Below are 19516 nucleotides of genomic sequence, written 5' to 3' on the forward strand. Positions count from 1 at the left end.
AAATGTACATGGTATTTTGTATTACTGTATTTCTGAGGATTTCGTTAATGGCGAAACTCTGGAACATCACCTGGGGAAAAACATCTTTATTTTGTATGTGTGTTTTGTTTTGTTTTGTTTGTGTGTGTGTGTGTGTGTGTGTGTTTATATACTAAAGTGGTATTTCTTTAAATGGCATACATGTTTCAGTATTGCTAAATCTAAGAATTCTTATTTAAAACATAATGCCCCCCTAATTTACAACATCTCAATATTTCTTAAAATTACCCAACTGTGGGACTGGGTTTATAGCAGTGGTAGAGCATTTGCTTAGCATGTACAAGACCCTGGGTTCAATCCCCAGCTTTGGGGGGAAAATTTACTTGCTTATGGGTGTTTTTTTCATGGTGGGAAAGGTAGGACCTGACAGTAGAAAGCTTGAAATCCTTTTCCACCAATTTTCTTTCAGAAAGTGCTATTGGTACTTATGTTGCATAAGAACAGATAATCCTTCATGTCAAAATTAATTTTTGCTTTATCTTGTTTGAGACTATTTTAGATATTATAGAGATGTGATCGTATGTTAAGTAATATAGATACTTTTTTAATATAGATACTTTTAAAATTTTTTATGATCATGTTTTGTATACCTACTTCAAACATGGTATAACTGAATCAGAGCAATTATATTCCATTCTTTTATAATTATGTCAAAATGAACCCTAATATGTATAACTAAAAGAAGTAATAAAAATATTTCTGTATTAAAAAAATGATATAGCAGTAAAAGTATACAAAAGGCAAATGTATGCTAGAAATAAAATCTCCTTTTCCCTCTTTCTGTAGTTCTTTCCTCTAGAGATAAAGTAAATATCTTGGTTTTTGCTTTTTTCTGAGATATTGTTGACAAACAAGAAAATACATGTATCTATAATGTTTCCTTCTGAAAATAGCATACTAAGTGTAGACCTTTAAAAATCAATTTATAGGGCTGGTGTTGTAGCTCACTGGTAAAGCGCTTGCCTGGCATGTGTGAGGCACTGGGTTCAATCCTCAGCACCACATAAAAATAAATAAATAAAGATCCATCAACAACTAAAAAAAAAATAAAATTAAAATCAACTAGACAGCCTGATGTGGTGGCACACGCCTGTAATCTCAGTGACTTGGGAATTTAGGTAGGAAGATCAAAGTTTCAAGGCTAGCCTCAGCAGCTTAAAGAGGACCTACGCAATTAGGCAAGACCCTGTCTCAAAATAGAAAATAAAAAGAGCTGGGGGTGTGGCTCAGTGGTTGAGCGCCCTCTGGGTTCAGTCCCTGGTACAAAAAAAAAAAAAAAAAAAAAGATTAAAAATCAGTTATACTCTACATTTTTATTATCATGATCTATGTATTTAAAGATACATATTTTAAAGTACCACTTGAGTATTACTGAAAATTCATGAAGTTAATGCTATCGCTGAACACTGAACTCTGATTTGTGATGTGAAGAACTAGTACCTAAGGAATTGATTAGAATAAGTCATGGAATCCCAGACAGACTCACGTTTAAACTGTGCTCTGTCAGTAATCTGTCGATGTAGTTTTAGTGTGGTTGGCATTAAAGATGATCCTTCAGAGAGAGTAATAGAGTTTGTTTCAGCATATGATGTCAGGAAATGGTCTTAAATGAAATTTCTTCATCTGCTATAAAGAGGATGGAGAGGGGCTGGGGAGATAGCTCAGTTCGTAGAGTGCTTGCCTTGTAAGCACAAGGCCCTGGGTTCGATCCCCAGCACCACCCCCCCCCCCAAAAAAAAAAAAAAAAAAGGATGGAGAGAGGATGCATAGTAACAGTTTGTTGTGCCTCTGATTGACTATCTAGCAAATTACTTTAAAGGAAAAGATTTTTTCATTTATATGAAACTGTATTGTCAGAACAAGGTAGCACCAAGAATTTAATTACATGGCTGTTAGAAGAAATAAGGCAATTTAAAAGCAGTTTGCATTGTTTGCTTTTCATTTTGTTGTAACTGAGTCCTAGTTGGTCTAAGTAAACACAAGTCTTAATTTCACATGAATGAGAACTATTAAAATGAAGAAACCTAAATGAGAAAAAAGTTGCTAATAAGGTCAAAGTCTTGCAATAATTAAGATGTTTTTAAGGTCTAGAAATGGGCTGGTCATTATTTTGTCGTGTGCCATAGATCAGTCTAGTTTTTTGCGTTTTGGTGGGCAAAATGTTGCTACTGGTAAAATTCTTTCTTCTGAAGAATTTTTCTAAATCTTATTCTCATTCTTAACTCTGGGTGATGGGTCCTGGACAGAATAGCTTCACTTCCTTTAAGGGTAACATTTTTGTTCTTTACTACCTACTGTGTTGTCTTTCTTATATTGGAGTGGCCAGTCTGCTCTATCTCATACTAATAGTCTATTTTTTAGAATTCTTTGTTTTTGCTTTAGCAATCAATATAAATTCAGTATATTCCAAGTCATCTGGCTTCCTGTGAACTTCTTCCATTGACAGTATCTCTTCACTGAAACATCAAAAATATTTTACTTGCTTCATCTAATACTTCGAAGCAAAGAACCTACCTGACTGTTAGCAAATTTTATCTTAGTCCTGACACTTGAAGTCTTGCTCTCCTATCCTTAATGCTGTTAAAAACTTCTGAGGTGTCAGTTGTTATGTGGTGATTCCATTGGCTCCTGTCTTCCTCAGTCTGCTGCTTTTTGGGTAGCTTGGGAATTCTGTGCTATGGTGATATGTCTGGATACGATTTGTAAGAGCCTACACAGCCAAACCATGTGGCTTAAAGTAATCTTTATCCGTCTTATTTTTCACTCTTAGGCAATGCGGAATATCAATCCCAGCACAGCAAATTCTCCAAAATGTCAGGTAGGCTCTTATATGATGTTACAGCCTTGAAAAAAAAAAAAAAAAAAAAAAGGTATCACATTAGGAACAAGAGAAACTTGTGTTCCAGGGTCCTGTCCTCACTGAAGATTAGCCAGAGTATAACTTTGAGATATCTTTCTACCAAGACATTTAATTCAACATTAGTTTTCCAAGAGAATCTGTACTATCTGTTCCCTTCCCACTCTTCCCAGAGAGCTTCTAGTATTCATTTTGATTCCACAGAGTTCTTTTTATTCCACATTTGATATGTGTTATGTCTCATTTGTACATGTTAGCTTCAAAGTCTAATTTTTGAGTAGTTTAATATAGATATTTTTAATATTTTAAAGGAATTAATGATTGAACAATAGCAAAAGGTAGTACACATTATTTACTTGGGTAGGCTGGGTTTTTTGAAATGTTAGTAAGAGTCATAATACTATGAGGAAAAGAAAAATTCTTTCTAGTAGATGCTCCAAAGGAAGAATATCAAAACTATCAGAAGAAAGAAGGCTCTACCTGGTCCTGTCTCAGGTTTCTTTAGCTTTTATCAGCATTTCTCCCTGATTTACCCCAGGGAACACTGGTTGTGAAGACATTAGATGTAGATGGAAAGATTCTGATAATTTTTCCTTTCTATAAAAACAAATTCCTATCATGAGAAGAATCTCATTCTTGAAACCAAAGAGATTCTGTATTTTCCACAAGATTTGAAGAAACTAGGAACTAGAGGATCATTGTGCTTCTCTTGGATGGGCAAAGTAACCATAAAATACCTTATGTTCTACGTTTTGTTCTTTTTGCACTGGGCTAAATAAGTGCATTGTTTTAGAATCAGCTGTAGAAGTGGGAACTGGTAGAATTCCACTCATTCTGGATACTGTGAACTTGTCGTTGGAGCCTCATGTTGACAAAGTTAGATACAGTCCTCATAGAAATCAGTTAACTTTGTAAAAGAGTAAAGTCTGTTCTTTCTGATCCATTTTATAAATGCTTCCATTATCAAAAGACCAGCTAAGGGAATAACTCACAACAAGTTATCTTTACTAAATTAGAGCGTAGACATTCTTGTGATGAGGGGTACTCTCATACCACATTTGACTGGAATAATAGCATAACATTGGAACTTCATAAAATGAACACATTTTTTCTTTGCTTTTTTCTCTGAAGTATTTCTCAAAGCAGGCTTTTATTAATGATAAGTGCAGTGGAGCAGGAATTAACTCAATTGGATTCAAGTAAAAAGTCCTTCAAGCCAAAAGTGGGTGTTGAAATTATTTCTTCTTTTGTTCCTACGTTAAATTTGACAAATAAATACTTTTAGGTCTTTATTTCATAGTCAAAGAGAAGATAGTTGATATTATTAAAATTATTAGATATTCTTAGATAGCTTTTTAAAATGGTGAAGTTTTAGAAAAGTTTAAGGTTAGGCCTCGGGGGATGTAGGTCCATGGTACAACAATTATTTGGCTAGCACAGACCTGGAGTTTAATCCCTAGCACCAAAAAGAAAAAAAAGGAAAGAAAAGGTCAGACTAAAGTAAAAAAAACTCTAAGATAAAACTGCATTAATTTTTTGTAGGTCATAGGAAAAAAACCTGAAAGAGATAGGTTTTAAAAATTCACTTTGTACATGCCACTGATTAAAATACTTGATTTGTTAATGTATATTTTAGTTGTTGGCATGTTTATCTTACACGATTTTGAAAAAGTCAGTAAATGTATGAAATTCCAGTATAAGGTTAAATTTAAAGTAGCTCAAATACACAGAATCTGGAGTTATTTGGAAGCATTTATATGTGTTTTTCTTACCCTACATATTTTCTATAAGACCTTAGAGGTACATGTTAGATGGAAAAGTGTGACAACTCTCCTCAGCTATCATAAGGTCACAGCCAACACTCCTATAACAAAACAGTATGACAAGAGAAAAGCATAATAAATTACCTAATCAAAGTTTTATGAAAACCCAAAGAATCAGAGAAAGCTATCAGTTTTTTGCTAAGGTTCAAAATGGACAGCCTTGTAGAAATCTGATTGGACAAAAGGGTATTACCTAGTGGTAATAGCCTGAGAGAGGAAACCCAAAAAGGGCTGTTTAGATTCAGCTTGGCCTCTTTGTGCAGTATTCCTTCTGGGTTGAGGTTTTATGACCTACTGTCAGACGAGGTAGGTCAATGATTGATTGGTTGATTGATTGATTGTGGTACCAGGGTTTGAACCCAGGTGTACTTAACCACTGAACCACATCCCCAGCCCTTTATATTTTTTACTTAGAGACAGGGTTTTACTAAGTTGCTGAGACTAGCCTCAGACTTGTGATCCTCCTGCCTCAGCCTCCCAAATCCACTGAGATTATAGGCATATACCACTGTGCCCAGCTAGGTTGTATATAGAAAGTCAGGGTAAGATTAGATTTAATATTTCTAGGTTTTATGGTTTGCTTTGGAGTAGAGGGTTTCTGCTTGCTATGACTGAACTTGAGGAAAAGAAATTCTAGTTTCTATGGCCTATCCTTGGGGAGAAAGTGAGAATAAGAGAAAGAAGGGGAGGAGAAGGTCAGAAAGAGCCTTGACTTCCGTGGCCTTTCCAGTGTCTTTCAGTTCAAAGTACTCAGCATGTCAAATCACTACACTTTCAGATATTATCTTCTAAGTCCCAACAATGTAAGGAAAGTTTTTGCAAAGAGGAGTCGTATCTTAAATAAAGATGCCTTTAATAGGATTAACCAGCATAATCCAGAAAGCTGAAAAGCACTTTCTAGTCTTAACAAAATGTATTAAAGGCATAACTCAATTTTTGAATATCAGGCATTATTTGAAGTTTTTGTTTGAGGTATTATATACCTCATATGCTGTGGTATGTGAGAAAGTACCAAACTTCAAAATGTTTTTGGAATTTCTATTCTCTACCTTTTTTTTTTTTTTTTTTTTTAAAAAGAGACCATCTCACTAGTCATCCTGCTGGCCTTGAACTTGAGATCCTTCTGAGTCCCTGGGATTATAGGCATGCACCACTGGGCCTAGAAAAATTTTGTTCATATAGAGCTTAAGATCTTAATTTTATTACAATTATTCCTTATTTTTATGTTTCAAAAGCAATTTCTATTAGAAGAAACTTTTTGAAACCATTTAATGCTCAGTTTTTAGGTCACATTTCTTCCTCACATGTCAGTGCTCCTTTGTAAATTAAAGAGACCTTTTTAGGGAAGGAGTGGGTTTAGGAATGCATTGCAGCTTCTGTTTCAAGGTCTTTTAAGAAAAATAGTTTAAGGAAAGATCGTCCCCCTGAATGTGAATGCTTTTGTCTTCTTTTACACTGAAGGATGTGGTTCTTAATATCTGGAGTTCCCTTATACCTGTAAGATAAAGACTAAACTCTCAACCATCAGGGTCAGTCACAGGTTCAATGAGTGATAAAACCCACAGTATTACTCTTTAAGGATTTTAGACTTCATCTCTTAGTGGTGAAGAGGTTCAGATGTCCATGGTTTTAGTCAGATAGAAAAAGTAGTACCACTGTTCAGAGCCATGTGAAAAGAATTGTTAGAGATCTTCCCCCCCCTAAATTTAATAATAGAAAACAGTTTGGCTTTTCCCTCTCCAAACTCTTGTCATGTTAGCAGGTACTAGAAAGTCTATTTCAGAATCCTTTAAACACATTTTCCAACATTCTCTCTTCTCTTTGAAGTTCTAATTTTGAATAAATCATGAATTTGTTTAGATGTTTTCTATTACATATATTTTATTTTTGGTGGGTAGGTTGAAAACTTTGTATAAGAAGGGAACAGGAAGATTTAGCTTCATACCCTACATGCTGTAATATTGCCTCTTCTTTGTTATTTGAACAATGCCATGATGACCTTCTTTGAGACAGCTTACAATAGACAGTTTCAGAAATCTGTCAGAAACATGTTTAACCTCAGAATACTGCTGAGAACACTAACCAGCACCTCTGTTTTGGATGTTACTTTGCAGAGTGTAGGATTATTATACAGTTCTCATAATTGCCTCCAAATCTAAGTATTTTTTTTAGTCAAAAAAATTGTTCTAAAGTTTAATTTGATAAATGACACAAAATTTAACAGGACTGGATATGTAAGTTAGTGGTAGAACCCTTAGCTAGCATGCTGAGGCCCTGGATTCGATACCTAGCATTGGGATACCAAAAAATTCATTTTGAGTATTGACTAAGTGTTTTCATGACTTTAGAAATAATGAAATATCTCATGACTATTAAAGAAAAAAAAAACTGTGTTTAAAAATGGGATATGGCAAGGCCCCTGTATTGAATATTTGGAAAAAATAACTTTTTTAAGAAATAATAATAGTTGTTGATGAATCTTTATTTACTCATTTGTATGTGGTGCTGAGAATTGAACCCAGTGCCTCACACATGCTAGGCAATCACTCTACCACTAAGCCACAGTCCCAGCACCAGAAATGGCTTTTTCTCTCTTGTTAGCATTGTTGACATAAGCCTCAAACTCTTTTTTTTTTTTTTTTTTTTGGGGGGGGGGTGGTGCTGGGGATTGAACCCAGGGCCTCGTGCTTACAAGGCAAGCACTCTACCGACTGAGCTATCTCCCCAGCCCCCACAAACTCTTTATAATATAAATATTATATGCATAGAGTAGATGTCTTTAGATTTATTATATTATTATTTTTAGAGTTATATATCTGTAGATATATATTACACATATATATTGTTAGAAAAATATTGCTATAAGAAAATAATTAAGGTTGACCCTGTTGTCCCCTCCAACAATTTAGGAATTATTTCCACAGGCAATTTAGGAAAACTGTCTCAAAATGGAAAGGGATGGAGATACTTAGGTCAGTTGTTGAGTTCAATCCCCAGTACCACTTTACAAAAAAAAAAAAAAAAAAAGCCTGTCTGTATCTATATATACACCTATGTAGACAATGCCTATTCTGTTATAATAAAGAAATGTTATGGATATGAACATTATTTTGTAATTGGGTAAATCCAGAATAAATGTTTTTTTAAAAAGCTTTGGAACATAGATTGTCTACATAGCTGATTTAAATTGAAACATTTCATATAGGATATAAGTTACATCTATTACATCGATCTCTAAGGAGTTTGAGATTGTTTAATTCTGAACACAGTGTCTATAATTAGAATACTGAGCTAAAAATACAAATTGGTTAAACTTCTCTTTTCCCAAAGGTAAAATAGTTTGACAGTCTTTCAAAAATGGGGAAATAAGCAAGTTATAGGAAATCCAGCCAAAACTGAGTCATGTTTCTGTTCTGTATTTCAAAGGTCAAATAGTTCTTCTAGAGCATTTGACTTTTTATAAATGAAGTAAGTATTTTTAGCTCATTTTCTTCTGTAATAATATAAAAATGTAGTGGCTTTTCCCATTAAGCTTATAAATCTTTGCTAATCTGGGACACATTTAGAGTCAGAGCTCTTTACATTATAAGTAAAACCAATGGTCTTATCTTCATCTAGAAGGAACTTCCCAGAATGATTCACGAAGAAAAAACAAGTTTGCCTGCTTCATATAGTGGACTTTTATGGATCCAGAATCAACCATAAGCCATTGGCCCTTCTATTTCCTCCTCTCATTTGAAATAACAATAAAATTTCCCATAGAGTTAAAAAAAAAAAAAAAAAAAAAATTAAGAGCTGGAAATATAGCTCCAGGCTTGATCGTCAAACCCCTGCCCCCCAAATATCTTTTAAAAGACAGGTGTGGTGGCCTATGTCAGTAGTCCTAGTTACTCACAAGACTGAAGAGGGGGATCACAAGTTTAAGACCAGCCTGAGCAACATAGTGAGACCCTGTCTCAAAAAAAACAACAATAAAAAACCTTTTAAGACAATACATGCCATATTTAGGCTTCCTTTAAAATTGATGCATATCATTTAGAAAAGTAACAAGGAAGGTAATAGAATTGGTTAGGAATTTGGAGACACTAGAATATTTCTAAGTTTTTCAGTTTCTAAGATGTTCAAGAGAAATGAAAACATGTATCTACACAAAGCCAAAATTCAGAAACAACCAAAATGTTCTGTCAGCAGATGAATAAATGATAGTAGTATATCCCTACAGTAGTGTTAGCAATAAAAAAAAGGAATGAACTATATATAGTTATAACATCAATCTCAAAATGTTGTACTAAATGAAAATGAATATATGCTATATGATTCCATTTGTAGAAAATTTTATAAAATACTGATCTATAATGACAAAAGCCAGATCACTAGTTTCTGAGGGTGAAATTGGGATAAGAAAAATCAGGAGAAAATTGGGGGTGGGTATCTTGATTAGTGTGAGTTTCAGAAATGTGCACATTTAAAACTCATCAAATTGAGCACTTTATATTGAATTATACGTCAATTATGTCTCAGTAAATCCATTAAAAAAATTACTTAAGGTATCTAATCAATCCTGTTAGGTTTACTGTCACTAGAAGTTTCCAAACTTAGCTGAACATTCATGCCTTGAGCATGGTGTCTATAATCTATCTGTACGTTATTTATATCATTGGCCTTGTCACATTACATTTTTTTCATGCCAAGAAATTCTGATACCCAGTACCAATAATAAAGTAGCATCCATTCGTTAATCCCTCCAAATTCAGTTCAGATGAATTTTTGCTCATGGCTCACATATAAGTTTGATTGAGAAACTTTTTCTGGAGTCTGGTTATCTCCTTAGGTAACTTGGCATTGTTTGCCTTCTTAATCACATCTCTAAGCTTCCTTTATTTATAAATTGGGAGAGTTGGTTCTGTGGTGTCTGCTGACAGTAGAAATTCAGTTATTAAATGAAGCAAAAAGTAAATATTAGCCTTGAGGAAGCATAGTGGCAAAATTCAAAGCAGCAAAATCATGGACGGTCTAATCTGCACATAACTGTTAGTTTTATAACCTCATAAAATAATCTTGAAAAAAAGAACTTTATGAAAAAAAGCTAAAATAAAGCATTATGAAAATCACAGCCAATTCAGTTATTTTTCACTAATAATTTACAGGCTGGTGTCATGTACTTCCTTTGTGCTGAAAGAAGTTCAAAACTAGGCACACAAACATAAAATGCAGAATAAGGAGCTGTGAATATAACTTCATCCACATCAGAGCACTTGCCAAGTATGTACAAGGCCCTGGGTTCAGTCGCCCGCATCACAAAAAAAAATTTTTTAAAGCAAATGATCTTCAAGATCTTTTCAAATGCTTACATATTTTTAAAGACCCTTAAGCTTCATCCTAGAACCTTGTACATCAGCCTCTTATACTCTAGTAAAGCAATTCATCCTACTTTTAGGGAGTCACTGAAGAAATTACATATCATGATAAGTGCTATAAATGTGTTATATATGCTCAGGATGTTAAAGACGTGGTATCTTTGTGTCCAGTCCAATCCTAATGGAGATAGAATCATCTTGGGGAGTTACCTAGAGAAGGTGGTATCCCTACAAGGTCTTATATAATAGGGGAGAAAGAAAAGTGTTCTAGGTAAAAACAGTACAAGGAAAGATGTGATGTGAAACTGTCTTGTTACTGGTCTGTTAAGAGTGCACTATCATTTGGGGTTGTTTTTCTATTTGTTTTTTGTTTTGTTTGAGATTGGGTGTCACAGTGTTGCCCAGGCCACCCTTGACAGTCCTCCTACCTCAGCCTCAGCAGCTGGGATTACAAGTGTGCTGAACCTCTTATTTACTATCTTGTTATAAAGTTACTTTTCATTTTGCAAGATGAGAATAGGAGAGGTCAAAGAGAGGATACGAAGAAAAAAAATTGAAGAGATTTCTAGAAGCACTAAGAGTGGGTTAGTCTTTAACAAACTCATTTTCTGAAACTGGAGGAAAGGTTATAAAGATGGTACTAATGAAAATACCTTTGTGGGGAGCAGGAAGAGGTGGGAGAACCAGTCAGAAGATCCCAAATTAAGCCTCACAATCTGTGTTGTTGTTGTTTAAATGAGAAAGAGATGGAAGTGAACTTGACCCATTAGGAGCTTGAGAGTATGCCATGTGTGGAATATTTGACCATGAGAATGTGAGAAAGAACTGAGCAACAACTACCCCACTCCCCTCCAAGTTGATAAACGGTACTAAGGGCCAAGGCCAAAGACCATTAATTTGTCATTATTCCATTCTGCATACTCATATGATTTTTTTTCTGCCTAGCATTTCTCAGGAATCTCAGTATAAAAACTAAGCAAGCACATTTTAGCATTGATTCATGTTGGGATTTGCTGGACTAAGATAAAATTATGTGTACATCAGAACTCTGAAAGGTACGCATGTATATTTCAAATGCTTGGTCATGAGTTCAAGCTCGTAGAGAAGGAGATAAAACTTATGGAACCAGAAGAGAGCCAACAGACTGGAATAGTTAAGGGAGAAAGGTTCTAGAGTCTGAGTTTGGATTGCTGGTTGAGTAGGGGAGGGAACTGGGTAGGAAGAAAAATGTGGTCAGAAAGTGGGAAAAGTACACATAAGTTTTCTAGGAGAGAAATTTCTAAGCCAGTTCCAAGATGTGACTGAGGGACTTTTATGCTTAAAGTATGATAGGGAAGTGGTCAGCATCATTGCAATTTCAACAGTGGGTTATTATGAGTTTTGTATGTGATTATCGACAGTTCCAGGATAATAGATATAATTGGGAAGAAGTGAATTCCAAACGTGATTTGGATTTTAGGGATAGTTTGGTTTCAGGAACAAGAGCTTTGCAGCTGGTAGAAATGAAGGTCATTGTCTTCTAGAAGGTGTACTTGAAACATGTTAAGAATCATGGTGTGTACTTGGAGTGGCAAGAGTCCCTAAGCCAGCCTTTGAAATTCTACTATACCTAAGGTAGAATAGTTTGAGTTCAGTAAATTGTGTATAAGAAGCAATTAGCCTTGTCAGAGAGCATGTAGTACTGGCATTCAGCTGAACCCATGGATCCATTCTCAAAATATTGGCTTTTTTAAGGGTATAGGAAGGATGATAATGTATAGGATTATTTTTAAAAGGGGGGATTTCATTGATAGTTATCAAAATATTAAGTAAAGAATTGTGATATAACTTTATTTTTGCAATATTGAGAAAAGAATCTAAGGGTGCCCTACCACTGAGCTACCTTCCCAGCCCTTTTTATTTTTTTGAGATAGGTTCTTACTCAGTTGCCTAGTCTGGCCTTGAACTTGGAATCCTCTTGCCTCTGCCTCCCAAGTTGCTGGGATTACAGGTGTGCCTCCTGGCAACACACACTTCTTTTTGATGTATAAATTAACAAGATCTAGAAATAGGTCTTGCCACTACTATAGCATTGAAATAGTAATGAATCTAAATGATATTTTAAGATATTTGTAGTAATTACAATGTATTGTGAAAATATCTGTATCTTATATTAATGATACATCAGAAGTACCATGAATACTGTTGTATTTCCTATATTCATAAATGAAGAAAATGAAAATTTTAAGTTAGAATCTAGCAAAAATTAAGGTGTAAATTTTTTTTTTTTTTCCTCATCCAAGGTCACAAACCTCAGAATTCTTTCATAGTCCTCTGATTAAGAAACCCAGGTTTAAAGGATGATATATCCAGAAGGCATAAGCCTGAATCAAAAGTGGGTTTTGCATGGGAGAAATCATCATCTATAAGTGGCAGTGAAGAGCTAGGAGGTTATTTCCACACTTTCTGACCTTGTGGTGAATGTGGGGATGAGGGAGCTGGGGGTGATGGGGTTTTATGCAGGGATCAGATGTGGCTTTGAAAGTTGCTGGGTGGGGAAGGGCAGGGTGCTTTGTGATTTAAAAAAAAAAAAAAAAAAAAAAAACAAACCTGTTATTTCAAATCAAACCAAAAATGTGGAGGGAGAGACAACTGATACTCTAGCAGTTTGAGAGATGGAGAGGCACAATGAAAATTCTTATCAGTATAAAGAACAGTGAATGAATGAAAAGGAGAAAAAGTACAAGGATAGTAGTGAAGAGGGAAGGGGTCCCTCAGAGTGAGACGAATTGGCCTGGTTCATACACACTGAAGCCCAGAATGTCTAGAAGCCTGTTGAGGAGGCCCTTGGGGAATCATTAGTGCACTAGCCAATAGCCTTTGCTCAGATTCCAGGCAAAATTCTGCTGAGCAAAACTGCTGGATATCCCTGAAGAAATTTTAAATATTGTGGTTCTGGGTAGAGAAACTTTTGGTTCATGTTTTTACTTCCTGATGTCTTCCCCCTGCCCTCTTCTTTCCCTGCTAGAAGGTAAACATACACTATCCATCTCAAGATGGAAAAATCTGAAGTCAAAAGAGACGTGATAGCAGTGGTGGGGATGAAGGGGAAGATTAGTGGCTTTATATTAACAAATGTTCTTTCTACTTTTTTATTGCTGGTCCCAAACACACAAAACCATGTAAGCACTGATGAGTAAATATATACTTTAAGAATTAATTTTTTTAAAGACCAGACTTATAATTCTGACCCAAAAGTAAGGATTTGAGGTCAGCTAGAATAAGGAAAATTGCAAAATGAAACTAAGTAGCAAAGTATGTGTGCTTTGGGATTAATATTACTAGACAGACTTTGCCTTTAAAGAATTTGCAGTCACTTGAAAGTTTGGTTATTATTAGGTAATATATCAATTTAAAAATAAGCATTTTATGTGTACTTAGCTATTCTAATGTGACTGTAATTTCTTTTAAATCTAACAATACTTTGTTAATTGGTAAATTAATTATCTTTATAACTTGTTTTTTGTTTAAGGAATTAGCTCTTCGTAGCCAGTTACCAACACTGGAGCAGGATGGTGGGACTCAAAATCCAGTATCTTCTCCTGGGATGTCTCAGGAATTGAGAACAATGACGACCAATAGCTCAGATCCCTTTCTTAACAGGTTGGTGAGAGTGCTAATAGCCAATATCTGAAAAAGATTTAAATTTATCCTACCTAACACTTAGAGTGGTCTGTTTTGAACATCTGTGGGCCAGAACCATAACTGTAAATGGATCTCTCCATATACGGTAAGCACAAGAAAAAAATGAGGATTAAAAATCATCTCTTATAAGAGGAAGTAAGCTGTTCAGACTTGTGGAAGGGATACTTATTCAAAGATACATTATGTTTGCTTCTGACTATGCTGTTGACTAACAGTCACTTAATCATGAAGGAACACATGAGTGCCTTTCTATGAAAGCAAATGAACTGCTTCTTAAACCTACTTAGGATTACATTCTAAGGATCATTGGAAGGAATTTTCCACATAGCTTGCAACCTGAGTGGCTCCATCCTGCAGCCTTGTAAAGACCTCATGTTCTTAAAGGCTGTGTAGTTGAAGGAGATAAAATATAAGGTTGCGTGCCTCCTTCAAAAAAAAAACAAAAAAATGCATTAGCTGGGCTTGGTAGCGCATACTTATAATTCCAGCAACTCAAAGACTGAGGATTGCAAGTTTGAGACCAGTCTGAGCAACTTAGTGAGACCCTGTCTCAAAATAAAACGGGCTGGAGATGTCAGGCAGCAGTGGCATATGCCTATAATCCTAGTGGCATAGGAGGATGAGGAAGGAGGATTGAGAGTTCAAAGCTGGCCTCAGCAATTTATCAAGGCCCTCAAAAACTTAGCAAAAACCTGTCTCTAAATAAAATATAAGAAAGGGGTGGGAATGTGGGTCAGTGGATGAGTGTCTTTGGGTTTAGTCCCTAATACTAAAAAGGGTAGGGATGTGGTTCAGTGGTTAAGCACCTTTGAGTTCAATCCCTGGTACCTGCCCCAACCAAAACAAAAGAAATGCATTAAGATTAGTGACCATATTTGAAAATAACTTAGCTTGAAGGATGATTCTTGATTACTTACCATAATTCTTGGGTTTCAGGCAGATTACAGTTTTTTTGCCTCAAAAGCCATTTAAAATTGATACTTGACTAAAATTTGTTCTAGCTTATATCTATGAAATATTTTATTTTTTAAAAATACACAATTTGTGCGTGTGTGTGTGTGTGTGTGTGTGTTTTACGCATCCCCCCCCCCCCACCCCAAACATTTTAAGCAACACACTTTTAAAAATATTTAAAGGTATACTGACGGGAAAACTACTATGCTACCTTTTATTTATTTATTTATTTTTTATGCTACCTTTTAATTTCTCACCAGTTGAATTTAAAACTTCATGATTTGTAGGAAAAAAAATTTTATCCTAGAAATATTTAGAACAATGGAATTTCACATTGTTCTCTCAGTTTTAAGATTGTATGGTGACCTAGTTAGGTTTGATTTATTTTGTTTTGCAGTGCTGAGGATTGAACCCGTGGTCTCGCACATGCTAAGCAAGTGCTCTACTACTGAGCTACATCCCCAACCCAGGAGTTTTGATTTTAGAAGCTAAAACATATTTTAAGTACAACTTGGGTTTTATACAAGTTTACATATTTGAACTTAAAGTGAGGCCAATGAGGAAAAGTCATAGGCACAAAACTTTTTTTCTTCCACAAGGAAAATTTCAGATCAATATTATTGATCTGAACAGTGTTATTGATAAAATAGTATCGGTTTTACCAATGACCTTTGTTGATCTAGGGATAAAATTAAACTTTTTAAAATTTTTAATGGAGCCAGCCATGGTGGCACAGCACTGAAATCTCAACTACTCGGGAAATCTAGGCAGGAGGATTGCAAGTTTGAAGGCATCCTGGGCAATTTAGCAAGACACTGTCTCAAAATTAAATATAAAAAAGGACTAGGGATGTCTCAGTGGGAGAGTACTTGCCTAGTTGTGAAGTCGAGCCCCAGTACTGAAAGGCTGTCATTGGTGAAAATTGTTAAAATTTGAGAGTTGTGCTGCCATTTGAGATTCTCTTTCCTGGTAAGATCACAGAGTGGCAGATAATCAATCTGATTAATCTAAGAGCAGAATCATATATTCATTTTCTATTGTACCCCCCAGTTTCTAAAATACACATCTGTGCTGTTTTCTTTAAAAAAAAAAAAACTTCCGATGTTTCTCTAGTGCCTACAAGTTGATTTATGCCTATTCCTTAAGCTCTAAACACTTTTGTTCCCCTAACTTGACATGGAATTGACTAGTGGTGCACCATCCCTTTATCTCCCTCTTGTTCTAAGACCCTGTGAAGCCAGTTTAAATGTCTCCCTCTGTGAAAACTTTTCCCTTTTACAAATTTTCGAGCTCCCTCCTCTTTTATATCCCGAAAGCACCTTATATAGTTCATGTAGCCCTTAATTCATTAGTGTATTTGTTAACCTTCCTTGGTGAATTTGTGAGCTTCTTTAAAAAGCATCACTTGGGCCAGGCATAGTGGCACACACCTGTGATCCCAGCAACTTGGGGAGGCTGAGGCAGGAGGATTGCAAGTTAAAAACCAGCCGCAGCAATTTAGGCCCTAAACAACCTAGTAAGACTCTATTTCAAAATAAAATAAAAAAGGGATAGAGATGTGACTCAGGGATTAAGCATCCCTGGGTTCAATTCCCGATACCAAAAAGAAAAAGGAAAAAGAAAAAATCATTTGGCATGCACAAAGCCCGGGATTTGATCCCTAGCACTTCAGGGGAAAACAGCATCATTTGTAGATTATTGTTGTTAACCCTATCCTCCGAACCTAATCTAATGCTTGTATTGGATAGCAGATGCTCAGTGAACATTCATTGAATGGGACCTGCAGGTGGTGGGGTTGTACAAGGAGCAGTTCCTAGGAGGGAACTCCTCTCAGGAATACCCATGTGCTCCCCTGTGGTTTCGAACTCTTTAACTCTGTAAATCCATCTGTTCTGTAATGGACTCTAACATTGATGTTGCCCCATGCTTAGCAGTGAGAATAGAGTGATGACTAGGATGAGAGGCCCTTGTTCCAAATCAGGGCATTCAAAATAAAAACAAACCACATCCTGAGGTCTGCTCATATATGGCTATAATGTCTCCAAATAGACACTGTCTTGGAAGCAAATTTGTATTTTCTTGGGTCTGTGTGAGGCTTTGAATCTTGCCAAAATCTGGCAGAAGCATTAAACCAGTGGAAGCCTGGTTTTTTTAAAGTTTAGTTGCTTTTTTGTTTTTTAAGCAGTTGCTTAAATGTCCAAGATATTGGAAAATTTAAAGTACACATTTATGTTCAGAAACAATTAAGAATAATAACAATTGCCTATGATTTTTTTAGTACTCAGGACTCAAGGGCTGGGGATATAGCTCAGTTGGTAGAGTGCTTGTCTTGCAAGCACAAGGCCCTGGTTTCAATCCCCAGCACTGCAAAAAAAAAAAAAAAATTATAGTCAATACCAACTGATGTCTTTGTGCTACTAGCTTAGGAAAAAATGTTTTATTTATGAAGTAATGTTCTGAGGATATTTGTAATTCCTATATATAAATCTGGGAAACTTTTCATTTAGCCTAAAGTAAAAAAATCTGACTTGGCTCAGTTTTTTTCCTCAAGGGATGTGTTTTGTACTGTTTTCTTTTGTTCTTTCCTGTAGGAGCTATAAGGCTTTCTGTCTTATACTGAGGTATTTGAATTTTCCCCCCTCTGAGCAGAAGCAAGGAAATCAAACTACAGGAATTCCTTCCTTATCAGCAGTGACTCATCTATTTTGGCCCAGTTCAAAAAGAAATTCTGGTTTTTTATTTTGTGTTCATTTTTCCTTGGCTTAAATTCTCTGCACAAGAGCTGTGAATTTAACATGAGTCTAGTGCAGGCCTGTCTGACCCATCTACCACTGGAGTTTGGGTTTTGACCTCTCTGCCTTTGCTACCCACCTGGGTAATTGAAATCTTGGAACCATTGTGCTATGTGGAGTGTGCACTCCTACCCTCACCTTTATATTTCCTCTATTCAGGTGATGTCCAGAGAGAATACCTGTACAGAGAATTTTCTGTCTCTAGGACAGCTAGGTCTGCCATTTTTTTTCTCTCATTGCCACCAAAATCAGAACCATAGGATAGATCTTGGGCCCTTAGAGCTACCAGCTTCACTTAGGATTAACTTGTTTATTACATTTCATAGGACAAGGGTTACGTATGGCCCTGAAGGAGGATCCTTGTTTCAGGTCAAAAATTTTCATTAATCTTCTCTGAGCATCATTTTGATTCTTTTTGTTTGTTTTTGCTTTGAATTGATTAAAAAGATTTTTTGCATCAGTCTTCAACTGTCATTTTTTTTATAGTGGCACCTATCACTCTCGAGATGAGAGTACAGACAGTGGACTAAGCATGAGCAGCTACAGTGTCCCTCGGACCCCAGATGACTTCCTGAACAGTGTTGATGAAATGGATACAGGTTAGTATTCTTTATTCCTCTTAGAAACCTGGCTGTCAGTCACAAATAATATTATCACCAGGTTTAATAAGCTATTGTGAACAAAGATTTTTCCAGAAGAAAACCAATTAAAATCCTTTAAATTTCAAATTGAACCTGCTTTTTTTCTGTATGATGAATTATAATTTAAGTATTTTTCTGGTTATTTAAATGTCATGAATTGATATCTTAGCTGTATTTGAATAAAACTGATAACGTGACTTATTTTAACACATCAATTGGCAAGGTAATTGAGGACCCTATTAGAAGTCTCTCCTATTATAGATTTGTGTTCTTAATTTTGATGAGAGTTTTCTACATATGATTCATTGTTTGCTTATCTCTCTCTTCTGGGGTTTTTGGTCCAACTTAAGTGTTACAGGACCAGGAAATTGGGTGGAAAAGGCTTGGTGGTGGAGCCACCAAGTCTTAGGGTTAGAATAGTTGTAGAGGTCTTGCAGGAGCTAAGAAATTGCTGCTTCACAGAGATATTTAAGGAACTGTTTCTCCTGTGGCTTACCTGGTGATCATTGACCTGGATTTAACAACTGTCAGAGTGCAGGAATTGGCATAGAAATGAAGCAGTTCCCTAGCTAGCTAACTCTTTGGTTGCCAACTTCTTTGAAAGTGTTGGCAAGTCTTTTGTGCTTATGCTTATCTAGCTCATGACTATGATACTTTTTAGAATCCCTTCCTCTCTGCTTACCTAGATCTTAAGCCATCCTTAGTAGCCACTTCAAACCCAATTCATGCACTATCCTTACTCCTTTCATTTTCATTTTTTTCTTCTTTGGACCCCTGTAGCACTTAATGGATTATGTTAGTTTTTCCGAAAACATATATTACATAAGCTCTAAGGAATGTTAATGTAAAAAAGGTTCTGTGTCCAGGTAAGTTTGGGAATCCTAGAAACTACACTGAAAAATTATTTTTGCAAGGATTTCTGGGAAGCTTGTTTTGCTTTTATGAATGTGAGTCTTCAAAAGTGGAGTATTATTCATGCAGTCCTTTGCTTTCATCGTTCCTCAGAATATATGTAAGAGAGCTATAGTTGTAGCTCAGTGGTAGACTGCTTGCCTAGTGTCTGTGAGGCATTGGGTTCAAACCTCACCACCCATAAAAAAATAAAGTGTTGTGTCCATCTACAACTAAAAATATTTTTTAATCTCTTTTTAAAAAAGTTTATGTAAGAGAAAGGCGGGTCTATAATATTCATTTTATATTTTATCTTATTATATTGGTGCATATTTGGAAGACAATAGGCAGTTATACTGTTGTGTGGTGTGTTTGTTCTTCCTTTGCTGCATATAATTTTTCAAGGGATTTTTGTTATGCTATCCCTTTCTTTGCTCAGTCCTTAATGGTAAGCATTCAAGGTATCCATTGAATATAT

At 35.6% G+C, this 19516-nt stretch overlaps 1 protein-coding gene across 12 annotated transcripts in view; it reads left to right on the plus strand.

Moving 5' to 3' along the window:
• The window catches only part of YAP1 (Yes1 associated transcriptional regulator), a 117401-nt gene that overhangs the window by 90276 nt on the left and 7609 nt on the right, over positions 1 to 19516 (plus strand). For 6 of the 12 annotated variants that reach the window (XM_079101979.1, XM_079101968.1, XM_079101969.1 and 3 more), the window contains 3 exons: positions 2810 to 2857; positions 13588 to 13718; positions 17993 to 18105. In XM_079101979.1, coding sequence (XP_078958105.1) covers positions 2810 to 2857; positions 13588 to 13718; positions 17993 to 18105 — 292 coding nt within the window. The remainder of the gene's footprint in view (positions 1 to 2809; positions 2858 to 13587; positions 13719 to 17992; positions 18106 to 19516) is intronic. The other 6 variants (XM_079101970.1, XM_079101975.1, XM_079101976.1 and 3 more) reach the window with 1 other exon arrangement.

Source organism: Sciurus vulgaris (genome assembly GCF_902686455.1).
Source record: "Sciurus vulgaris genome assembly, chromosome: 11".
Taxonomy (NCBI): Eukaryota; Metazoa; Chordata; class Mammalia; order Rodentia; family Sciuridae; genus Sciurus; species Sciurus vulgaris.